The 23,016-nt window shown below is 41.1% G+C and overlaps 1 protein-coding gene across 3 annotated transcripts in view; it reads right to left on the bottom strand.

The window, feature by feature from the left end:
- Window positions 1-23,016, bottom strand: part of LOC311283412 (uncharacterized protein) — a 96,190-nt gene that overhangs the window by 29,471 nt on the left and 43,703 nt on the right. For 2 of the 3 annotated variants that reach the window (XM_084397776.1, XM_084397778.1), the window contains one exon: window positions 10,516-10,665. In XM_084397776.1, coding sequence (XP_084253902.1) covers window positions 10,516-10,665 — 150 coding nt within the window. The remainder of the gene's footprint in view (window positions 1-10,515; window positions 10,666-23,016) is intronic. The other variant, XM_084397777.1, reaches the window with a different exon arrangement.

Here is a 23,016-nt window from a genome sequence, read left to right on the forward strand (position 1 = left end):
TGCACATTTATTAATGTAACGTAGACTAAATAGGAAGATTCACATTTTTGTACATACAGAACGATTTACATGACGATTTACTAGTTATAATTTAACTAGTTTTCTCCTCCAATTTACAACCCTTTTTATTGTTTCAATCCTACCCATGCAAAATTATATGGCTAGTTGCATTTTATTATTTGCATTTAGCATAATTTTTCCCTATTGTCCGCAACCATTCTAGAGGAGACCGGCAACCGATTTCTGAGTCGAGACTGTCAAGAACCACTGAATTACACTGTAAAAAGTGAACAGTTGGATCAACTTAAACAAATTACTTCAATTGGTAACACCTAAAGAAATTAAGTTTTCTCAACTTAAATTATCACGTTTTTCACGATAAAACGTGATAATTTAAGTTGAGAAAATGTAATTTCTTTAGGTGTTACCAATTGAAGTAATTTGTTTAAGTTGATCCAACTGTTCACTTTTTACAGTGTAGAAGACCAATGTTTTGATCCAAAACCTAGCAAAATGCCTATGAAGGCAGGATTTTAAGGCAGCATCGGCACACTCATGATGAACACTGTGGTGCCTTCTAAGAAAATTCTAAGACAGCATCGCAAATATACCCATGTCTTTGTGGAAAAAGCAATCCCAGAATGCACCGGAAAAGCACAATCGAAGATGGCAAATGATGCTAGAGAAAATTGGCTTATAAATATACTGTATTAAGAAAAGAAATTAGAAAAAATGTTTCATTCATTATATTTAAATCATCCACTGAAAAGTAGCATAGTGTTAGCATAGCATAATGCAGAATTTAACACCAAATTCAAATTTCCTAGTGAAAAAGAAGTTTCTCATACTTTTTTTTTAAAGGTATTATTGCTATAATAATAATAATTAATAATATACTTTAAATATATAATAAATAATAATATACTTTAAAATAATATATGTATAAATAAGGTTTGTATAAACCATATATAGCCTATATATTGCAATCTTGTTTTTTATAATAGTTTATAATAGTACAGGACTTAAGTACAATCATATGTGTAATTATTTAAAATACAGCAAAAGATTATTAAAACATAATAGCAGTAAAAGTTTTAATTTGACTATTGAAAAAAAGCCATTTTGCAAGCCTACTTAAGTGTGTTAAGAAACAAAGGACCTGTCCAAATACCCTCACGTGTGGACACGCAGGAGGAAGTAAGTGCTCAAGACTTTCCCAGGTCTGTAAAATGCCACAGTGCCGTACAATGACACACACTAAATCCACACTATCTCTAATAGCGCTTCGGAGAGGTCTTTGTGGCAAAGAGTAAATCCGTCATTCATGTTTCATAACTAGGAAAACTTTTCAGTGTAATGTAAATTATTTAGATGTTACATATCATTTGTTTGTAAAACAGAAAGCGTTGCATATTTTATTGGTGCAGAGATTATATGTACTTTGTAAAGGTTATCCGGTTATACAAAAATCTCAAAACACTTGCAGTCTTCACACCCACTTGAACACTCTGACCAAACTCCGGAGATACAGTACGTCATGTAAGTAGACAAGTGGTCAAGTGCAAAAACTGCACGTGTGGGTATTTGGACAGGCTCATAGTCATGGAAGTCTTTAAGAACACTTAAGTGGCCTGTTATTTTATTAATATTATATTATCTGCCAGTACAGTTTTAAAAAATATATACTTTTAAGATTTGAAGTACATTAAGTGTGAATTCAATACTATTGAGGGCACTTCTTTTTCACAATGGATATGACACAGTTTTGAATGATGCCTAAAATCCCAGAAAGCACTGAGACAAGTTCTGTGGGAAAACCCAATCCAAGACAGCCAATGAAACAGTACCGAAATGTGTAAAAATAGCTTGTTTGTAATATTTTACTCAATATTTGTGTATGTGTTATGTATTATATTGTGTGTATTTGCGTATTAAGTGTTTAGCTTAGAAACATGCTAAGATTAAACTCAATGTGCATTTTGAGTTAGGAGCATTATTTTTATGACACCAAGTGTGTAAAGCTTCAATTTCGGTTAAGATGCTGCCTTAAAGGTAGCCGAAGCGCCTAGATCTACACTTTTAATTATTTTTTTTAATGATTTAACCCAGTTAATTAAAGGCTTTTTACTTCAACACGTGAGTGCCTTGGAGTATTTAACTTTCATAATTTTTGTGTAGACTTTAAAAGAAATTAATAAAATGAGATTAAATCACATTAGTCAGAAGTGCATTATAAGTACACATATACAATAAGTTGTGGTTACTTATTTTTTTAAGGCAATGGGTTTTCCTCAATTTAAGTAGACAGAACTTGTTAGTTTTAAGTTAAGTAGATTGACATTTTTAAGTGATTGCAACTTAATAAAATTAGGTTAGTCCAACTTAAAATAAAAAGTGATCACAACACATCTTTTGTTTCAGTAACTTTAACTTGTCAGGGAAATTTGGAATTGTCAAGTTGACATAACTTATTTTTTTCAATTGCGCATGAAGTTTATTTACTTAGGCAACGGGTTTCCTCACTTTTCAAGTAAAGTCAACTGATCACTTTTTACAGTGTAGTAAAAAGAAAGACAGTTCAGTTCGTTTTTTTCCATCAAAAACACAGATGAGAACAAGTCCTGTGTCGACTCTCACAATCATGAGCTGAGAATTAAGAAGGAAAGAGAACATTTCTGACTTTTTAAATGTAGCCTATATTTTACATTATGCACCCTCTCACCTCATAAAATTGTTAAATTTCAACCACATTTACGCTGCAACACTGTGAAATTGTTTTGTAAACACACAAAAGGCCAATGAAAAGATGTAAAGAGCCTTCCTTATCCTAAAACTTAAGCATGAGTTTAATCCTTTTATACCACAGTAGCTCAATCCTCCATTCCTATTGGCTGAGAGCTGCGGAGAGGTCCATGTCCGCCTCGAGGCGGCTGGAGCGCTGCCTGTTTGTTAAACTAATAATTGCCGTGTCATTACACTATAATTACACACAATGATCATTCGGCTGCCTGTGCGTATAGAGAGATTTGCATACCAGACACACAAATTAGCATGAATTAAATACCTCATCATAGCAATTATTAATGTTGAACAAGAGTGCTGAACTCCTGCATGAAGATGCCTAAAGGTGTAAACCACCATGACCATGTTTTCATATAGTAACACTGGCTTTCTTCTCATTATTTGATTGTGTGCTCTTGAAAACGTGGACAAACCCTTTTAATGTAACTTGAATTAATAAAGATCAATGAAAAGCAGTGATATATGCACATAGCATTACTGTTTGTCAGTGCTGTAAGAATGAAATCAATTCTGTTAGTTTGAAATATAAAAGAGTATAAGAAAAATAGATAAAGAATATGTGCATCCAAATATCGCAACAATAATGTATTTTCAAATTGTGGAAAAGGTGAGAGGGAAAAAAAGCTACATGTATTTTAACAGTAAGACTTTTTTTCATATCTGCCCCAATATTAAACAAATGGGATTTCTTAGCAAGGGGATCATCATATTTGGGGGTCCTTGGCATTTAAAAGTTTGACCCTGTGTTTGGGTATTGTGGGTGGTCTCTATGTGGTTACTAAGGTGTTCTAAGAAGTTTTTAGCATGTTGCTATGTGGTTACTAGTGTAATCTGTGCGGTTGAAGCCAAAAGAGCCAACCCGAAAGTCTCTGTGATATTCTGGTCCCTAGATATAACTAAGGTCACTCCTTTACTATGGGAATGCTTGCCTTAGCAAACACTACTAATAAACTTGATATATAACCAAAAACAACTCTTAGAGAGCATACTTACCCCCTGGAAATCCAGTGAGGTCATTGAAGTGATTGAAGACAACATGGATCAAACATTGTTCTGATGCTAATGAAATACTGTACAATGGACTCTAGGCAAGTTTCCTTTACATTCTAGTCAAGAGAGCTAATGAGATCTAATGAAAGAACTACTCTAAAGAGAACAGCTACTCAGCTAATCCATTCCACCTTCATCAACACATCACAAGGCTAAAGTTGAGCAGCCCAAGAGGAGAGGAGCATTGTTGTGAAGCTCAGGCTAAGGGAAGGACCAAATCTAGGTACATAGATTAGCATCCACAGAGGGGATTATGGACACCTACTCCCATTTCAAAGCCTCGCCTTTTTTGAAGTTTTGGGGGTTGTTGGCTCTAAGCTGAGAAATTGTGAGTCTAAAGGCTAAACTCTCATTTGATTCCTCTGGGATCTCCTCAGCTTAATCCCCAGATCCTGGTCTCATCTTCCCTTGTTATTCGATCGCCCTAAGATCAGTGTCCAACCTGGCTACGGACAACCCCTTCTCATTTCCACCCCCTCTTCATTAACTTCTCTTAAGAAGATTATCAAGCCCTTGGATGTTATTGTTTGCAAATCTGATTTCCCTGGTGTCATATTCTAGTAAACAACAGCATTGCGATGGATGCAACTGACCAGTGGGCATCTCATACATACCATTCACATATCATTCATCCAAACACCCCCCCTAAGAAGAAGATATCAAATTCCTCACAGGGATCAATGAGGCTCAGTGAATCATTTTTTTAAATTTTATAAAGCGGTTCATTTAAATTGACTATTTTCAACACAGTTGCATGACAATTCCTAAATATTATACGTTTTGGCAGTTTGGTGGCAAATTCCTATGAATTCTTTCAATGTCATTTGTACATTTTCGTACAATCTACTCGCGCCCCACTGAAGGTTAGATTCATGTTTATATTTATTTTATCACAAATTATATGTTTACACACTGTACGAATTTCTATTAAATTGCAACTTCGTAAAATACTAAACAACAGATCAGGGTTGCATTTCCCGAAAGCATAGATAGCCAACTATGGTTGCAAGTTCCGTTGTTATCAGCATAGTTCAACGAGTTGGTGTTTCCTGAAACCATATAGTTCCAACGAACATTACATCTCTAAGTTTGTCAAGAGATTTAAAGCGCCATTTTTGAAGAGTGTGCATGTGCGTGCGTGCTCTAGTACTTAAGAACGAGCCTCCTCAGATGCCATGTCTGGCAAAAATCTGGCATTTATTAGATCTCAAGCAGATTAATTAAAAGAAGTTATTACTCCACCACCTGCATGACATCATTAACCAACGTGTTTTATTGACAAATTTGTGACAACACGAACAATTTCTTCAATGATGCATTGTACTATGGTAGTTAGGCAGCGAATTATGTCGTTGTATGGGAAACACACCCCAGGTCAACCATTTAAGTGAATTAATTGGAGCTGATAATAATAAACAAATATCTGGGCATATTTTAGGCATTCACTTGACCGTAAAACTGCATTCCCAATACAATTTAGTCATGTTACCCCACTACTTTGGAGTAGAAGCGAAGGGGACGGGGATGAAGGGGTATAGGTAGAGTCATACTTACGGTGACAAAGTCCTGCAGACATGAAAAGAAGTAGGAAATGAATGTAATGAGATTGTAGACATCACAGACGCATAAATCAAACATGGTCAAAGGATGTATCGCACAAAGTCACACATTGCAATTCAATAGAGTGGCGTTTCCTGCAAAGATTCACGAGGGACTCAAGGTAACCGTTTGATTGGGAATGAGGAGGCACTAATTAATTTGAAAAGCTGTTATCTTGCTCAGTATCTGCGTCTATGAGAGAGGTTTGAACCATTTGGCTGTGATGCTTCAAACACAAAGAGTTTCATTTCCCCTAGAGACACCAATGCCAAGTTCAGCCCACAAACCCTTTTCAATTCTGCCAAGCAATTCTAGCCATGCCATTAATTCCACAAAGCCAAATGTAATTGATTGATAAGGGCCTGAGATTAACCTTTCCTATGAGTTTTTGTCTCTCAATCGTGATGGCCACATAAGATGCAGTCTATCCCATCAACACTATCGCTTTTATCTGATCCTGGTTAAGAGCATTGGCCATTACTGTTGACCTGGGGGGACTGGATGAGCAAAAAGGTCCACTGAAAATGTCCATCTTTGACTGCCACATCTGAAGTCCGATCTGATGAGAATGTCCCATCTTATCTTCAAAGACAATGAAGATGCATTTGAACCAGTTCCTTGTTTGAAAAATGTATTGTTGGGTACAGAAGAAAACCTTGCGTGCTCTTTGGAAATGTCCTGTTGTTGTCTAAGTTAGCATCACTTACACAAAAGAACATTTTGCTGTTATCAGCGCTAGCATGCTTGTGGACACATGATTTAAAGTGTCCTCTCTGGTGGGAGCAGGTCCACAAACTTGCACTGAACTGAAACAGAATCCCACTGGACCACATCCACCCTAACCAAGAGAAATGGAAGATGCAACTAAAGATTGTGAAATCTGCTTGACTTTGAAAACTAGTGGAAAGAACAATAAACAATGTTTGCATTTTTGTTGATATCTTGAGAAACACACTATGTTTTAAAAACACAATTCTAAACAGTTTTTATGAAAAGGGACATTTGCAGAAAACAATGCCATTTGTGGGCCATGATTTGCTACTGATATAATTAACATGCTATAGAATTCCTATAGATTTAACTCTGTTTAGTGGGTAATGTGAAATGTGCCATTCATTTTATTGTCTATTCTATTTTATTTTTTAAATGTGTGATTTATTACAGGCACACCAAAACTGAGTGCTAGTAACAGAATTTACTCTATTCAAATTCTAAGGGCCCTATTTTAAATATCTAAGCGCAAGTTCACTTAGGGCGTCCAAAGTCCAAAGTCCAAAGTCCAAATCCACTTTTGCATGTTTAACGACGGGAAAAATGGTCTAAAAGGGTTGTCCCTATTCTCTTAATGAGTACTGGGTGTGTTTTGGGATTTACGTGCGTTAAACCAATCAGAGTCTCATCTCCCATTACCTTTAAATGCCAGTTGCGCTCGCGCCATGGCAGATTCACTATTTACATGATGGAATTTGATAGTGGAAAGACGGAAGCCGTCTCCAGAGTGCAAACAGAACTACTCGTGTGCGAGGTAAAAGTGTGCAAGCAGAACATCTACGGGACAAGCCGGATTCCACCGCACAATGGTGTGGACTTTATGTACACAATAATAATCTTTTACATTGTAATCCTTTTAATTGTAATATTTGGCATGTTTGTGTGCTGCTGTGCGTCCCTGTGTGTTTAATAAGCAGAATGTATGTGCGTTGTGGACCCGCCTATAGGCGCACATTACTAACGCGCTCTTTAAATAACCAAAATATATACAGTACTGTGCAAAAGTCCAGTACTCGCATGTTAATATCCCCCCATCCACTTCCTCGGAAGCAGACAGCTCAAGCATCGGGTTCTCTGCTTGTGAGGAAGAAGCCGCTGGGCAGGCTTCCGCACGAGGTGGGAGAACATCGGAATTGGTGGAGGATTCCTGAGAAAGTGTGTCAGCAGTCTCAGGATCCCCTGTTAGATCCATTTGCGAACCCCATGATGTGCGCCACACAGGGAATGCAAGCCTGACCATCATCATCGAAGATGGCCAAGCGGAGCGCAGCACTCGGATCGGCAGTGCATCACAATCCGCACAAGCAGCTCCATCGAGAGCTGCCTAAGCATGCTGCGCTCCCAAACAATGAACACACAATTGGTGTGTGTCCCCACCCGTGATGAAACAAAGGCAGAGATGCACACACCGCTTGTATTGTTGACTCGCCATTTTTTGTCTTTTATGATAAATATATATATAAATGCTTGCAACAGTGGACAGACAACACCAAATATGACGCAACACCAATCACGATTGGCTTAGTTTCATTCATGCTTCAGAGGCGCTACACTGGGGGACGTTCCCCAAAGTGTCGTCATCGAAGCAGTTCGAGTTCCCTCGAAAGGGAACACATAGTGGCACAAGCAGATCCCTCAGGAACTGATTGTGTGTGCTCTGAGCCCAAACAATAAATGCACAAGTTGTGTGTTATCAAGTATCAAATATCTAAGCACACACTTTCTGAAGCGTTTTACACAAGCCATGATTACCTTTTTGAAGTTTCAGGTTGAAGCGTACAAACAAGACGTTTGTTGAAAGCAAAGTTGTTGATATGTTCTCCAGGCTCCCCTTATATACGTCGGCACTAATGATGTTCGACTCCGCCATTCGGAGATCACTAAAATTAACGTTAAAGAGGTGTGTGAACTCGCAAGTACGATGTCAGGCACTGTTACTTGCTCTGGCCCCCTTCCTGTTCACAGGAGTGATGAGATACTTAGTAGATTGTCCTCACTCAATGGCTGGCTGTCTAAGTGGTGTCCGCAAAATAATATAGAATTCATTGACAATTGGAAAAGTTTTTGGGGCAGACCTGACCTGTTGAAAAGAGATGGTATTCATCCCTCCTGGGATGGTGCTGCTCTTCTCTCGAGTAATATGGCACATAGTCTTAGAGCTCAAACATGAATTGGGGCTCAGGTCAGGAAGCAGACAGACTGGCTAAACCGACCGTCTGCCGTCTCACGTCACCAAGGTCAGATAAATCCCATCACATAGAGACTCTTTCACCTAGATATCATCATATAGAGACTGTGTCTGTTTCCCAAATTAGGTGTTGCTGTAATTTATAGTAATATTTTCAGAATTACTAAGAAGTCTAGTTTCAAATATAATTCTTTTGAAGTGTTGGTGCTTAATGTAACAATATATAGTGTAAATGATAAATCACATTTGAGATTTGTGCTGGCTACTGTATACAGGCCACCAGGGCACCATACAGACTTTATCAAAGAATTTGCTGACTTTCTATCAGAGTTAGTACTGGCTGCATGTAAAGTCCTAATTGTTGGTGATTTTAATATACATGTAGATAACGAAAAAGATGCATTGGGATTGGCATTTAAAGACATTCTTAACCTATCACTTCTGCCACTAAAGATTGCTTTATTAATGATCTTCCTGATCAGTTTCATCATCTCAGCATCCCAGATAGCTTAGAAGAACTCGATATTGCAACAGAAACTTTTAACTCTCTCTTTTCCAGCACTTTAGACACAGTTGCTCCGTTGCGCTTAAAGAAGATTAAAGAAAATAGTCCAACGCCGTGGTACAACGAGCACACTCAGGCCCTTTAGAGAGCAGCCAGAAAAATGTAGCGAAACTGGAAGAAAACAAAACTAGAGGTATTTCGCATTTCATGGAAAGAGAGCTCGATTGCATACAGAGAGGCCTTAAAAGCTGCTAGATCTGCTTATTTTTCAACCCTACTAGAAGAAAATAAACATAATCCTAGGTATTTATTTGAAACAGTGGCTAAACTAACAAAAAATAAAGCTTCAAGCCCAGAAGTTTCCAAGCAGCACAGCAGTAATGACTTTATGAACTTCTTCACTTATAAGATTGATAATATCAGGGAGAAAATTATAACTATGCAACCGTCTACTACAGTATCATTAGAGTCACCAATGATTTGCTCTTATCATCCGATCATGGTTGTATCTCTCTATTAGTGTTACTCGATCTTAGTGCTGCATTTGACACTATCGACCACAACATTCTTTAAAATAGGCATTCTTTTGCAACACCCTTAAGCTTAAGGAAAACCTATAGGTGTTCTTAAAGGAATGGTTTGGAGTCAAATCCCCCCAAAAAATCGTTAAATGTTACAAGGTTGACAAAATGTCTTTTGAAAATAATTATATTAATAATAATATTATATTTTATTATAAAATATTTTTAAAAAATTAAAAAAAAATAATTTTCCAATACATTTTCAGGTCACAAATGACACCGTTTTCTGTGAATGATCCATTAATATCTGATAAAAGTAGAGTAAAACAAGAATCTATTAGCATTAGCAGTAGCAACGGAGGTGGTAAATGTTCTTGTCAGTTGCTCTACAGCAACGCTGCAAGCATCTAGCAGCGCCAGCCGTTCCCTGTCATCCTCTCCGCCGTGTAAATTCACTAAACTTCATGGAAATTTAATAAGTGCTGCTGCTTTGGGCCTCCCTCCCGTAGAGCCGCCAACCGCTGCTGCTGCCAGGCACATATGTGATGATTTACAACCAGACACAAGTCTACCACCTTCCTTCTTTTCCCCCTTCTCCGTTTTCTGTGTCCAGCCATCTCCCTTGTTTCGGAAGTGTGTGTAAGTGGCAGAATACACAGCCTTGGGGCCAAAGGCTTCTGAAGTTAAGCCAGTACAGGCTGCGCTTGCATCCAGGGGACAAACAATATCTGGAAGTCGTCAGTGTGTTTTCTTTTCTTTTCTCTTCACCTTTAAAGAAGACCCGCTCTGTTCCCCTAACACTATCAGGCAGCAAAACGCTCCTGGTCAAACAACAATCCGTTCCTGTCTGAGTCTTTTCATCCTGCCCTAAATCTTCAAAAGAGACACTCTCTGGTTCTATGCAGTAACGTAATCCTCATCCTAATTAGCTTGACCCTTACAATAGAGGAAACACAACCGCTGCAACCCTCCAGTTGCTACACAAATTACTGGTCATCAGGAAGTGGTAGTACTGGCACCATACACAGAATATTAAATCATGATTTTTAGTTCCATTATGGAAACATTTGCATTTCTACAAGTAAAACGCAATTGTGCAGACTCACCTTTTTGGAGAGGAGTGTGGGGTCCTGTTGCAGAAGCAGGTACAGGGTCGTAACGTTTCCCAGCGCCGCACACCGCAGCCACTCCCTCTCGATGGGCTCCATCTGTACCCGATGAAACAGTGACTGCAAACAAGATATGGAAACAAGCCATATAAAGACTGAGAAAATGAGTTTACACACTGTAAAATACAACAGTGATTCTAACTAACACTTTTTAGTTAACTTTACTTAATGTCTTAACTTAACTGAAAAAATCTAGTGATCTGTATTATTCACATACTATGCCTTTTTTAGTAGTTAAGAGTAATTGATTGGTTTGAGTACCATTTGGTCAAGCAAAAAAATAAAAAAAATAATCTTGCTTGTAAATAACTATTTTTCTTTATTATATTTTCCTTGTTAGATAGCTTATCACAGACTGTTTAAAGAACGCTCACTGGTACTTACCTCGCAGTAAAGTGTACTAAAAATCTGGACACCACTCGCTGAATTCATGTCAGCAATGCAGCATACTGCTATTTAAAATGTTTATAATTGCACATTAATTCACAGACAATAGTTGTCTCCCAAATGATGTACTATACCCTGTCCACGTATGCATTATGTCTAGTGTATACATTTTTTATAAGGTTATTTTTTCATCCAGCATCAGAGTCTGATAGCCCCTCTCCTTCTGCTTGTGAAAGCTGAGACGGTTGAGTCCAAACACTTTTCTTCACCCTGGCTAAATAAGTATATCATATGGGTATTTGAAGGATTCTTCTTGGAATTTTTAAGTGTTAATAATACACTTCTCAGACTCTTTGTACTATAAAATGGCATACTGTACAATTGGGACGAAATGGGAAGTTCCTAAATATTTATTTGAAAAAAAGTATCATATTGTTCATAGTTTGCAGTATGTAATAATAGGTCCATTCCGAAGCATCTGACTGCCATTCCTGTACTATAAAAGTCTGTTATAATACTCCTTCTAGTTTTGACCTTTCTTCATTTCTAATCTAAGGTCGGTTCCAGGAAGCCTCCCTCTAAACAGAACCAGACAGAGTTTCTTGTCACACTGATCAATGACCTGTGACCAAGTCTGGGGCCCTGCTGACGCCCGTGGCCAGCACAAGGGCCCCGTTGTTCAATCTGACAGAACGCGTCAGGGATCCAATACCCAGATAACAGGATCCGAGGGAAGACCGTGGATCGCAACACCACTAATCCTTCTGTTTAGCACCTGTTTATGATATGACAAATTGAAACCCCCACCGTGAAGGTCCTGACATTATTGCATTTCTGTTCAAAACATTAATTCAACATGGCAACTGAGGGGCTGCCGATTAGAGCGAGGGGCCGAGCGTGTATATTGACATATGTATCTGATAAAAGGAATATAGATCTGAACCCTAAAAAAAACAAATACTTCACAGGGTTATATTAGAAACAAACACAGAAAGAAAGGAAAACTAGAAGAGGAAAAGGAGGTTTTTGGCAGAGGCTAGGATCCTGTGGCCTTGCCCCACTGTGACCTCTGACCCCGCGTTAAAGGCAGAGCGTGCAGAAAGACGGAGGAAAGCGTCTGCAGATCAAAAGGAGCTGACAGATGAAGGCGAGGGGTCTGCGTGACCTTGACTCTTAAACTTCAGCTGCGTCTCCAGACGAGAAAACACTGATGTGAGCTCCATTCATCTGTTTGCTAGCAACACCCAATGCCAGATAACATAAGCTGCTAATTAAAGACAGCTCATTAGAAAGCAACCAGATACGCCACAATCTAAAGTGTGCCATTAAAATGTTGTGCATAGCATTGCTAGGCACCATAGGACCATTTAACATTCTCAAAATGCTATGACTTACTTATTTGATCATAATAATTGCTGGAAACTCAAGCCAAGAGAGAACAAAGATGGTCCCTGCAAATACGTCACAAGCACACTCAGATGCACATCCCATGATACCTTGTGCTGAGGAAATTCCTACTGTGAGAGGGCAGACCCCAATAACAAGATCTATAAAAATAACTGTGACATCCTGTTGCTATGGTCAACAAACAGCGAGATGATTGATGAAGACAAACTGCTGCAGTGATGGACATTGCGAGATATCTCTCCAAGACTGCCTGTCTTACCTCAGCCCTTACGGACACATGAAAGCTCTGAAGTCTCGCTCTCAGACAGATCAGATGTCAGAGCTCCGTTTTCCCGCTCCAGGTGTTTATTTAGTTGTTTTCTTCAGCAACTTGTTCAGGTTTACAAGCCTCAAGTCTCAAAGAGGCCATTATTACTGGAAAACCATGTTAAAACAGCCATTAAACGCAATAATATTTCATAAATATGTTTATAAAATGCCTATCCAATCTAGAATATGAAGAGGGGAATTCACACACAAGAATTTCACCCACTGACAGCACTTGCAGTTGATCATTTATTATTAACAAAGATTTAAAATATGTCCCTCCAAATTATGCATCTACCTTGTTACCACCGTAATTGTATGCAATTTGAAGTAATAAATTCCATTAATATTCCATATTAAATATTTTTATCCTTTCAGGGAGTGAATTCATGAACAAGCAAAAGTCTCCTCTTTTGATCACTTTAAGGCCTGGTTTCACAGACAGGGCTTAGATTAAGCCAGGATTAGCACTTTGTTCAATTAGGACATTTAAGAAGCTTTTATAAACGTGCCTTAGACAAAACATTACTGATCTCTATCTTGAGACAAAACAATGGTAGTGATATATTTTAAGATTTAATCAGTGCAAGTTGCTTTTCAGCTTTCAGCTCAAACATGCGTTTTAGTCTGGGACTAGACTTAAAGGGTAACTAAACCCTAAACCAACTTTTTTAAGTTAATGATCTGTAAGAATAAGGCTTTTATTATTAGTGCTGTTCGTTGATTCAAATAACTTTTTTGACATTTGTGTATAAAGTGTTTTAATTCTACAATATATGGTGTAAAAACGTCTGAGTGCTGCCCTCTTCAGGTTGAACGGTAGCTACTGCAGTTGAATTTTCCTATTGGATGTTTGCGGTACTGCGTGACGTAAGCGGTACTGCGTGACGTAAGCAGGTTCTAGCTCACCACGCCCTTGGTACGAGCTCACCACGCCCCTTGTACGAGCTACCATGCATAGTATTGCATCAGTTAGGATAGCTTCAAGTTAGCGTAGATTTATCTGTATTTAGTACAGTGGTCAGGATGGTACGTAGGTGTAGTGTTGCTGGTTGCAACAGCACTGCTGGACTGCATAGCTCTCCAGCAGACTTGGAAATTATATATAACAATTGCTCCTCCTGCATGGACTCCACCACCGCAGCGGCGTCTTGATGTGAGTGATCATATATATTGTAATCACAATTTATGGTTAGGCTAAAGTTAATCCTCTGGGGTCGACAAACGCTCTGGGGTCGACGGCGCATTTTGCTGGATTTTTTTCACATAGCGGCAAAATATGAATATGCCTACAAAGATTGCGCGCTATTGACATCAACTCGATAAAACTCATCCGATGCATGTACTTTACGTCGTCTTGCGACCCTGTGAGTCACTCTCCATTTGGGAGTCTGACAGCAGCTGTCAATTAATCCGTCACTGCGGGTCTCTTTAAACGTATATTTCTAATAAGAACCTCATTATATACACCATGATTTTTGGTGTAAACTGTAACCCAGACAACCCTGTTGATTTCAACCGTTACCATTCTGAATGCATATTGTATCCTATCAAATGTTAAAATTAAATAATTTAAGTTGAGATGGCACACAGTGCCATTTATTAACACTTCATAAAAATTTATTACAAAATAATTTTTCTGATAGTTTAAATGTTTAACATTTAAACTTATGTATTTGGCCAACTCTTATATCCAAAGCGACTTACATCGCTTTCAAGGTATGCATTTACATTTTATTAGTTCCTGATTTTTCTGATAAAAAAAAAGAAAGAAAAAGAAAATGGTAACCATTTTATAGAATGACCATAAAGGCCCAATATACTCATGCAAAGTTCTTTTCCGTTCTTCGCTTAGGAGTAAAAAGACGTTTAAAATACCTGACCAGTGATATACGGTTAGCGAACATCCAGACAACACCCACACTGATGAGAGCGATGTTTAAATGAATATGTAAATATGTGCTCTTTCCTCTCAATAATAAAATAAACACACAACAAAAATGCCAGAAGTGAAATACAGTAGTTAAGAAAGCATCTGTGCATATGTGAATATCCTTGCGCACACTCTGCAGTTCGGCACTCCCATCAAGTCACTTCATGTTTATTTATAGACCATTGATTCAATATATTGCTAAGCTTTAAAGCAGCAGCTTTACATTATTAATCATGAAAAAAACAGTGTCTCTTTCAATTAGAATAACAGCGTAATTTTCTACTATAAAGCGGCTCCAGTGTGTTTGCGTTTTTATTTGCGGACGTCTGACCTCGACGGACTGAACAGAAGAAATGGACTGGAGAAGATTTCCATGTGTAAGAATGCAGAGCCTGAGAGCCCACACCTACCTATTACGTCATCGCCACGCACCAATGATAGGTCAATTCGACCTGGTTTTCGCTTTAACAGCTGTGAATTTCCAAAGTAAAAAATGTCAATAATATCAGAAACGTTTAACTGGTAACATGCATCAGCAGATAACTTCATGTTAATCTCTTAAATAGTGTATTTTTACGAGTAACGGTCATTAATGAGGTCAACAAAACCCTACATTATTTAACATGCCCATGTCTTGTGCACGTTTATGTTTTGACATCAAGACTAGAGCAAAGGTTCAAGCCATTTAACATTATGTTCTGCATGAAATGCAAATGTTTTAGTTCACCTATATGTGGGTTGTTTAAAAAATGCAATATTTTCTGCTACAATAACAACATGCTAAATCACAAGTGAGCTGGAGGTGAGTCAGGTCTACTCTTGAACATGTGAAGTACCGTGCTGGCACACCAAACCCAACGGCCTGGTGAACTCATCCCAGCGTGATCTCACTGAAGGTGCTGTTCAGACAGTGAATGCTAACGTGGAAATGGCCGAGCTGGGACGCTCACTCTGTTAGCATTGACAGAATGAGACAGCTAGGTCAGTGTCCCGCTCGCCGGGAGAGCAGATACCATATCAGCAAGTTTTGTGCCCTTTGTGTGGACACCAGGGATGGAGGAGAAACATGCTGTAGCTTATGCTACAAACACTAAGTGATGTGAGTCAGCTACTGATTCATTACCTTAGTTTAGCTAATCTAGAAGGCTAGAAACTAGCTTCTTCTTTTTTTTCAACAATTCCTTGTTTCTTACATATTCAAAAAAGAAGCATAGTGTGGGTGTATCTACACCATTAAAAAACTTAAGACCACATAAACAAATTGGTTCTCTGTGACGTATTTTGTGATGCCTTCAACAATCTGCTGCCTCAAACAGGGTGTACTTATGGGGTTTTCTTCATGAACGAAGTAGGTAAGGTTGAGGTCAGGACTTGAGCCCTGCTGAGAATTTATCACCCCAACATAAAATTAACAAGAGAAAGGAGCCGTAATTGGCAGGCCAGTTGGTACCCAGCCAATAAAGTTTACAGCAAAGTTAAAATGAAAGTTTACAAGAGACAAACTCCCCTCGTTTATTCTGAAATTAATGTCTTTGGTTGTTTATGGCTCTGTTGCCTTCTAACATCTATTTTGAAAGAAATGCTCCCAGAAACAAGTTTATGGAGTAGTTTATTATGTGGTCTCAAAATTCATGGGCATAAATTGTAAATGCTCTGTATTTGATTTTCTGTATTGCCAGATGATGAAAGCCTGAAGACAGAGATTTGCCCATTAACTCAAGCTCAAACTACACTTCCTTTTGACACAAATACTTAGCGTATGTATAAAACTTAATGCAAAGCCTTTCTAAGTATACTCCATTTGACAGCTTGTGTAAACACAAGCGGTCGACTCATGCAAACTAGAAAGTTTCGTCCTTGTCTATATTCTGCATTCCTCTGCACTGTTGTGACCAATGAACATGTCTTTCCACTCTTATAAAATAAAATTGCATGCATCTTTGAACCCACTCACAAAAGCGTTCACTATTGGTGTTGCGTCTCTAGTAGTTTGTAGGGCTGGACCCGAATATTCGAATATTCATTCGGTGGGTTGGTATTCGATTTGAAAATTTGACATTCTAATATTTTTTTTATTTTTATTTTTTGCACACCTGCATCCCCCTCGAAACGGTTCTCATTTGCGCTTGAAAATGTTCAACAGTATAAAATCTGACGAAATACAATACTCTTTTTTACAATTATCTTATATAGCCTAGCCATTTTTAATAGGATGGACAGTTGAAGGAAACCAACCTCGTTATACTTAATAAATATATTTGCTTCTTCTTGGCCTCCTAAAGTGTTTCTGCAACGGGAGTATTCTCTGGCTAGAGCGCAGAACAGCGGAGTGTGTGTGGACAGAAGTGCATGCCTGAGCTTGTGTTTTGGGTTAAGCTGCGTTGCTTTGACATTGTGGAAAATAGAATAATAGAAACAAAATGTATTAAGCTTTTTACCCGTTATTATCAATCTAAATTAATCTCATTTTTAATTTAACTTAATTTCGGTTCCCTTTCAAGGGAACTCGAGCTGCGTCGAGACGCGGTGGGAACGCCCTGCGTGATTGCGTCGTGAAGCACGTGTATAATCAGTCCAATGGAAAGGCGGAACGTCATCAGTGACGTCACCGACCAGGAAGGTATAAATCACCCTTGAGATCAGACCGCGCTAGCTTCTGTGCCTTCAGCAAGCGCTCTCTGTATATCTGTCCCTGTCATATTTATTGTTGTCTGTCAGCTCAATATATATATATAAAATGGCGAATAAGCAAGAATACAAGCGTTGTGTTGTTCCCTGCCCTCGTTTCATCACGGGTGGGGACACACATCTGCTTTGTGTTTTTTGTTTGGGAGTGGAGCATGCCCAGTCAGTTCTCGAGGGAGCTGACTGTGAGCATTGCGTAAAGCTGTCCTTGCGGACGCTCCGCTCTCGCCGGGCGTTCTTTGAGGAGGACGGTTCGGTTCGCGTTCCCCGAGGTGCGGGTCCCGCTGCTGCCGAGGCACAGCGGAGGCTTTCATCTTGGGGTTCGCATATGGATTTAGTAGCGGGGCTTGAGACGGGCTCCGCCCTTTCTCAACCCTTACCTGCTGAATCCGGTGCTTCTGCCCAGGAAGGAGCCCGCTCTGCGGCTTCTCCTTCCCAGGTTGAGGCACCAATGTTGCGGCTATCCAGTTCTGAGGAACTGGATGTCGTCAGTGTTGAATTAAATACTGAAGATGAGTGTTCGCCAGCTCGTATTTCTGGGGATGAGGAGCTTATGGAGGTTTTAACTCGTGCTGTTGCCAAGTTAAATATTGAATGGCCATCTGATGAGATTGAAACTGTTTCTAAAAAGAGTCTTTTAGATGAACGTTTTTTGCCATCAAAAACACGACCTCCTCGTCGGGAACTGCCGTTTTTTCCCGATCTCCATACTGAGGTGTCGAGATTGTGGATTAAACCAGCTTCTTTCAGAGTGCATAATCCACAAACACTGAACTATAGTAATATTAAAGATATTTCACACTATGGTTATTTGACGATGCCTCCGGCGGAAGAGACGCTTGCGAGCCATCTCTCCCCCGAGTCATCGTCATCACTGAAAGCCCCGACGTTACCCACCAAGCCATTAAAAGCTACATCTATGATGGTGGGTAAAGCTTATGCGGCAGCAGGTCAGGCAGCAGCGTGCTTACACACTATGTCTATTTTACAAGCATATCAGGCTGACCTGCTGAGGGACATGGATGATTGTGAGGAAGTTAGCGCTGACGCAATTCGAGAATTGCGTCGGGCAACAGATCTATCTCTCCGGGCCACCAAGGAGACGGCAAAATCTGTGGGCCGTTCTATGGCAGCCCTGGTGGCCACGGAGCGTCATTTATGGTTGAATTTGTCTGATATAAAGGATAAAGATAGATCTGTTCTTCTGGATGCCCCACTTTCGCCTTCGAGTTTGTTCGGCGATGCTATAAATTGTGTTGTCGATAGATTTACTGAATCTAAGAAACAAGCGGCGGCATTCCAGAGGTTTCTTCCTCGCCGATCCAGTGTCCCAGAGACTGCTGGGCGTAATATTAAACCAGAGCAGTCTCGGCCGTCTACGAGCTCCGCACAGCAGCACAGAGTGCAACAAAAACAGAGCGTCGCCTCTCGGGCTCCTCCACAATCTGGGGAGCCCAGGGGGCGGGCGCAGTTTAAGCCGGTTAGAGGTAGGCAAGATCTGAGGACTGTCCTCTCTAGGAAGGCTTGGGACAAGAAGAAGTCCTGACGCCTTTGGTGTCAAAATGTTGAGGGTGGTCCCCTCAGGGGAGGGACGGTTTCGAGGAATCGTTTCTCCTCTGCGCCCTCTGGGGGGCGGCTCTCTGAGGAGAGTCGCAGCGCTGCCACATCGGTTGTTCCCTGCCGGTTCGCCGTTTCAGGGCACCGAGGTGTCAGCGTCCCCGTACGATCCTCCGAGGAGGGTCGTAGAACGGTCAGTTCGGTTGTTCCCTGCCGGTTCGCCGCTTCAGGGCACCGAAATGTCTGTTCGACTAAATCCAGAGACCAGTCTCGAGAGACTGGTTCCCTTAGCAGAATTTCTGGTAGCGTGGAAACTTCTACCAAATATTTCTCAATGGGTCCTGCATATAGTGGAAAAGGGTTACAGAATTCAGTTCGGTTCTCGTCCGCCCAGATTTCAAGGAGTTCTGCCCACAGTGGTGGACTCCGAGCAGGCTCTGGTTATGGAGCAGGAAGTAATGACGCTTCTTCGAAAAGGAGCTGTAGAAAGGGTTTCTCCTCCCAGCAGAGAGTCAGGGTTTTACAGCCGTTATTTCATTGTTCCAAAGAAGGATGGGGGGTTACGTCCTATTCTGGATCTGCGTCAGTTAAACCGCACAGTTCAGAAACTCAAGTTCAAGATGCTTACGCTCAAACAGATTGTATCACAGATTCAGTCCGAGGACTGGTTTGTGACAATAGACTTGAAGGACGCATACTTCCATGTATCGATTCATCCTCATCACAGGAAGTTCCTGAGGTTTGCTTTCGGGGGCGAAGCATACCAGTATCGGGTTCTTCCCTTCGGCCTAGGTTTATCACCCCGCACCTTTACAAAATGTGTGGATGCAGCGCTGGCTCCTCTGAGACTCCAGGGCATTCGCATACTAAACTATCTAGACGATTGGTTGATTCTAGCTCAGTCAGAGCAGATGGCAGTTCGGCATCGAGGTGTCGTTCTGTCTCATATAGAAAAGTTGGGGTTGCGGCTCAACGCCAAAAAGAGTGTGCTCCTCCCAGCTCAGAGGACCACGTTTCTAGGCGTAATTTGGGATTCAACAACAATGCAGGCACGTCTGTCTCCTGCACGAATATCAGCGATTCTCACAGCCGTAAAAGGAATAAAACTAGGCCAGTCACTCACTGTAAAACAGTTTCAGAAACTGTTGGGGCTCATGGCAGCGGCGTCCAACATAATTACTTTTGGCCTTCTGTACATGAGACCTCTGCAGTGGTGGGGAAATCCGGTCGCTCGGTGTCAGGTCTTTGGCAGGACCATCAACTGTCTTGGCATATAAATCGGTTAGAATTGATGGCCGTATTTCATGCTCTGAAATACTTCCTGCCAGACCTGAGAGGCCATCACGTGTTGGTCCGCACGGACAACACATCGGTGGTTTCGTACATCAACCATCAGGGGGGTCTGAGGTCTCGACTATTATGCAATCTGGCTCATCAGATCCTCCTATGGGCCCAGGGGAAATTGCTGTCACTGAGGGCAGTATATATTCCAGGGCATCTGAATGTAGGAGCAGATATCCTGTCAAGGCAGGGGCTGAGGCCCGGGGAGTGGAGGCTTCACCCCGAGGTGGTGGAGCTCCTATGGAAGAAATTTGGTCAAGCTCAAGTAGACCTTTTCGCATCTGTAGATTCGACCCATTGTCCGCTTTGGTTCTCTCTCACACATCCAGCTCCTCTCGGACTGGATGCAATGGTGCAGGTGTGGCCGAGGCTACCCCTGTACGGTTTTCCCCCCGTATCGATTCTCCCGGGAGTTCTGGAGAGGGTTCGCCGGGAAGGGGCTCATCTACTGTTAATAGCCCCGTACTGGCCGACACGAGTTTGGTTCTCGGACCTAGTATCTCTTCTGGACGGCTCTCCGATGGAGATTCCCGTCAGGAGGGACTTGCGGTCCCAAGCAAGGGGCACGATATTTCACCCTCACCCAGAGTTGTGGAAGTTGTGGGCTTGGCCTCTGAGGGGGCCCAGCTCATAGAATCCGGTCTCTCGACTGAGGTCGTTGAGACCATCCTGCAATCCAGAGCTCCTTCCACAAGGAAACTTTATGCTTTGAAATGGAAATTATTTTCTACCTGGTGTGGAGATCGTAATTTGAATCCTGTTAACTGCCCTGTTGGTTCAGTTCTCGATTTTCTACAAGACCGTTTCTCTGCTGGATTATCTCCTTCCACCTTAAAGGTGTACGTTGCAGCTATATCTGCGTATCACACCCCTCTGGCGGGCACTTCAGTTGGGAGAGATCCTCTAATTATTCGTTTTCTCCGTGGTACTTTGAGGTTGAGACCTGCTTTGCACTCTAGAGCACCGGCATGGGATTTGGCCATTGTACTTGAGGGTCTGGCTTTGGCTCCCTTCGAGCCCATTGAAGAGGTTTCAGAAAAGTTCCTCACTCTAAAAACTTTATTTCTTCTTGCTATTTCCTCTATCAAGAGAATTGGAGATTTACAAGCCTTGTCGGTGGCTCCATCATGTCTGGAATTTGCACCTGGTATGGTGAAGGCATTTCTTCACCCTAGACCGGGTTACATCCCTAAGGTCCCTACTAATGTTGGGGGCCCAATAGTGCTGCAGGCCTTTTATCCTCCACCATTTAATACCCCAGACCAGGAAAACCTTAATCTGCTTTGTCCCGTTCGGGCTTTGGATGCTTACGTCCACAGAGCTGCCCTGTGGCGTAAATCGGAACAATTATTTGTCTGCTTCGGTGCACCTAAGAAAGGTTGCCCTGCATCCAAACAGATAATGAGCAAGTGGATAGTTGAGGCTATCTCACTTGCATATGAAGCGGCCGGACAGCCTTCACCTTTGACTGTTCGGGCCCATTCTACGAGGAGTATGGCTGCCTCTACGGCTTTAATTTCGGGAGTTTCCCTTTTTGATATTTGTAATGCGGCAGGATGGTCTTCTCCGCATACATTTGTGAGATTTTATGACTTGGACCTCTCCACTCCTGGGGTCAGGTTGCTTGCTTCTTAGTATGCGCATGGTACTTCATACAGAACAGGCACATCGTCATTATGGCATAGTGGGTATGGGGTTCCCACCGCGTCTCGACGCAGCTCGAGTTCCCTTGAAAGGGAACGTCTCAGGTTACGTATGTAACCCTGGTTCCCTGAGAGGGAACGAGACGCTGCGTCGCCTTGCCATACTTCCTGCTTGCCCTGATCGACTTGCTTCAGGCTTATCAGAAGCTAGCGCGGTCTGATCTCAAGGGTGATTTATACCTTCCTGGTCGGTGACGTCACTGATGACGTTCCGCCTTTCCATTGGACTGATTATACACGTGCTTCACGACGCAATCACGCAGGGCGTTCCCACCGCGTCTCGACGCAGCGTCTCGTTCCCTCTCAGGGAACCAGGGTTACATACGTAACCTGAGACGTTTTCTTTATTTAAATTTCGGTTTTCTTTATTTAAATTTCGGTTTTCTTTATTTAAATCTACCCTTTACTGTGTCAGTAATTTGTTAGTCAGAAAAATATTAGACTACCTTATTAAAAGTATTGCTTAAGTTAACAGACCTGTGTGTGTGTGTGTGTGTGTGTGTTACGTGCAAGTGTATTTACTTTGTGTTGTTCATGGGGAAGATGTGTTTAATATCACTAGTGCAGTGTCCGTTCTCGGAGCATATAAGCCCTGCCCGCGTGAGGTGCGCCGCTTCCCGCTCGCGCTGTTCTGTAGTTTATTAAAAGTTTATTAATTCTGAATGTGTCGCATCTCGCGTGTTCATCTATATTGCACCAAATGCGACACTGCACTCCCTTGTGAAGTCGATTGGATTAACGGTTCTCGAAATAATCAAAATGCAAACGAACAGAAAGACACAGACTAGAGAATACTGACTTTATTAGAGAGAAGAATATGTTCAGCACCCTCTCTCCGAAGCTTCGAATATTCTATGTTCATTACTACCGAAGCTTCGAAGCTCAAAAAATGGTATTCGGACCAGCCCTAGTAGTTTGTCTTTGTTGTTGTTCTGTTTCTTTTGTTGCTTTTTCGACCGTGAAACAATGGCCCAGACCGTGTTGCCACCTTTTGGACCAACTAATTAGTGCAAAAAATTCAAGGCATATGTGTGAGCTGAGCAAACGTTTAGAAATATCAGGCTGTGCAAGTACTGTAAGTACTGTACATGT

The sequence above is a fragment of the Rutilus rutilus genome, assembly GCF_951802725.1.
Source record: "Rutilus rutilus genome assembly, chromosome: 23".
Classification (NCBI taxonomy): Eukaryota; Metazoa; Chordata; class Actinopteri; order Cypriniformes; family Leuciscidae; genus Rutilus; species Rutilus rutilus.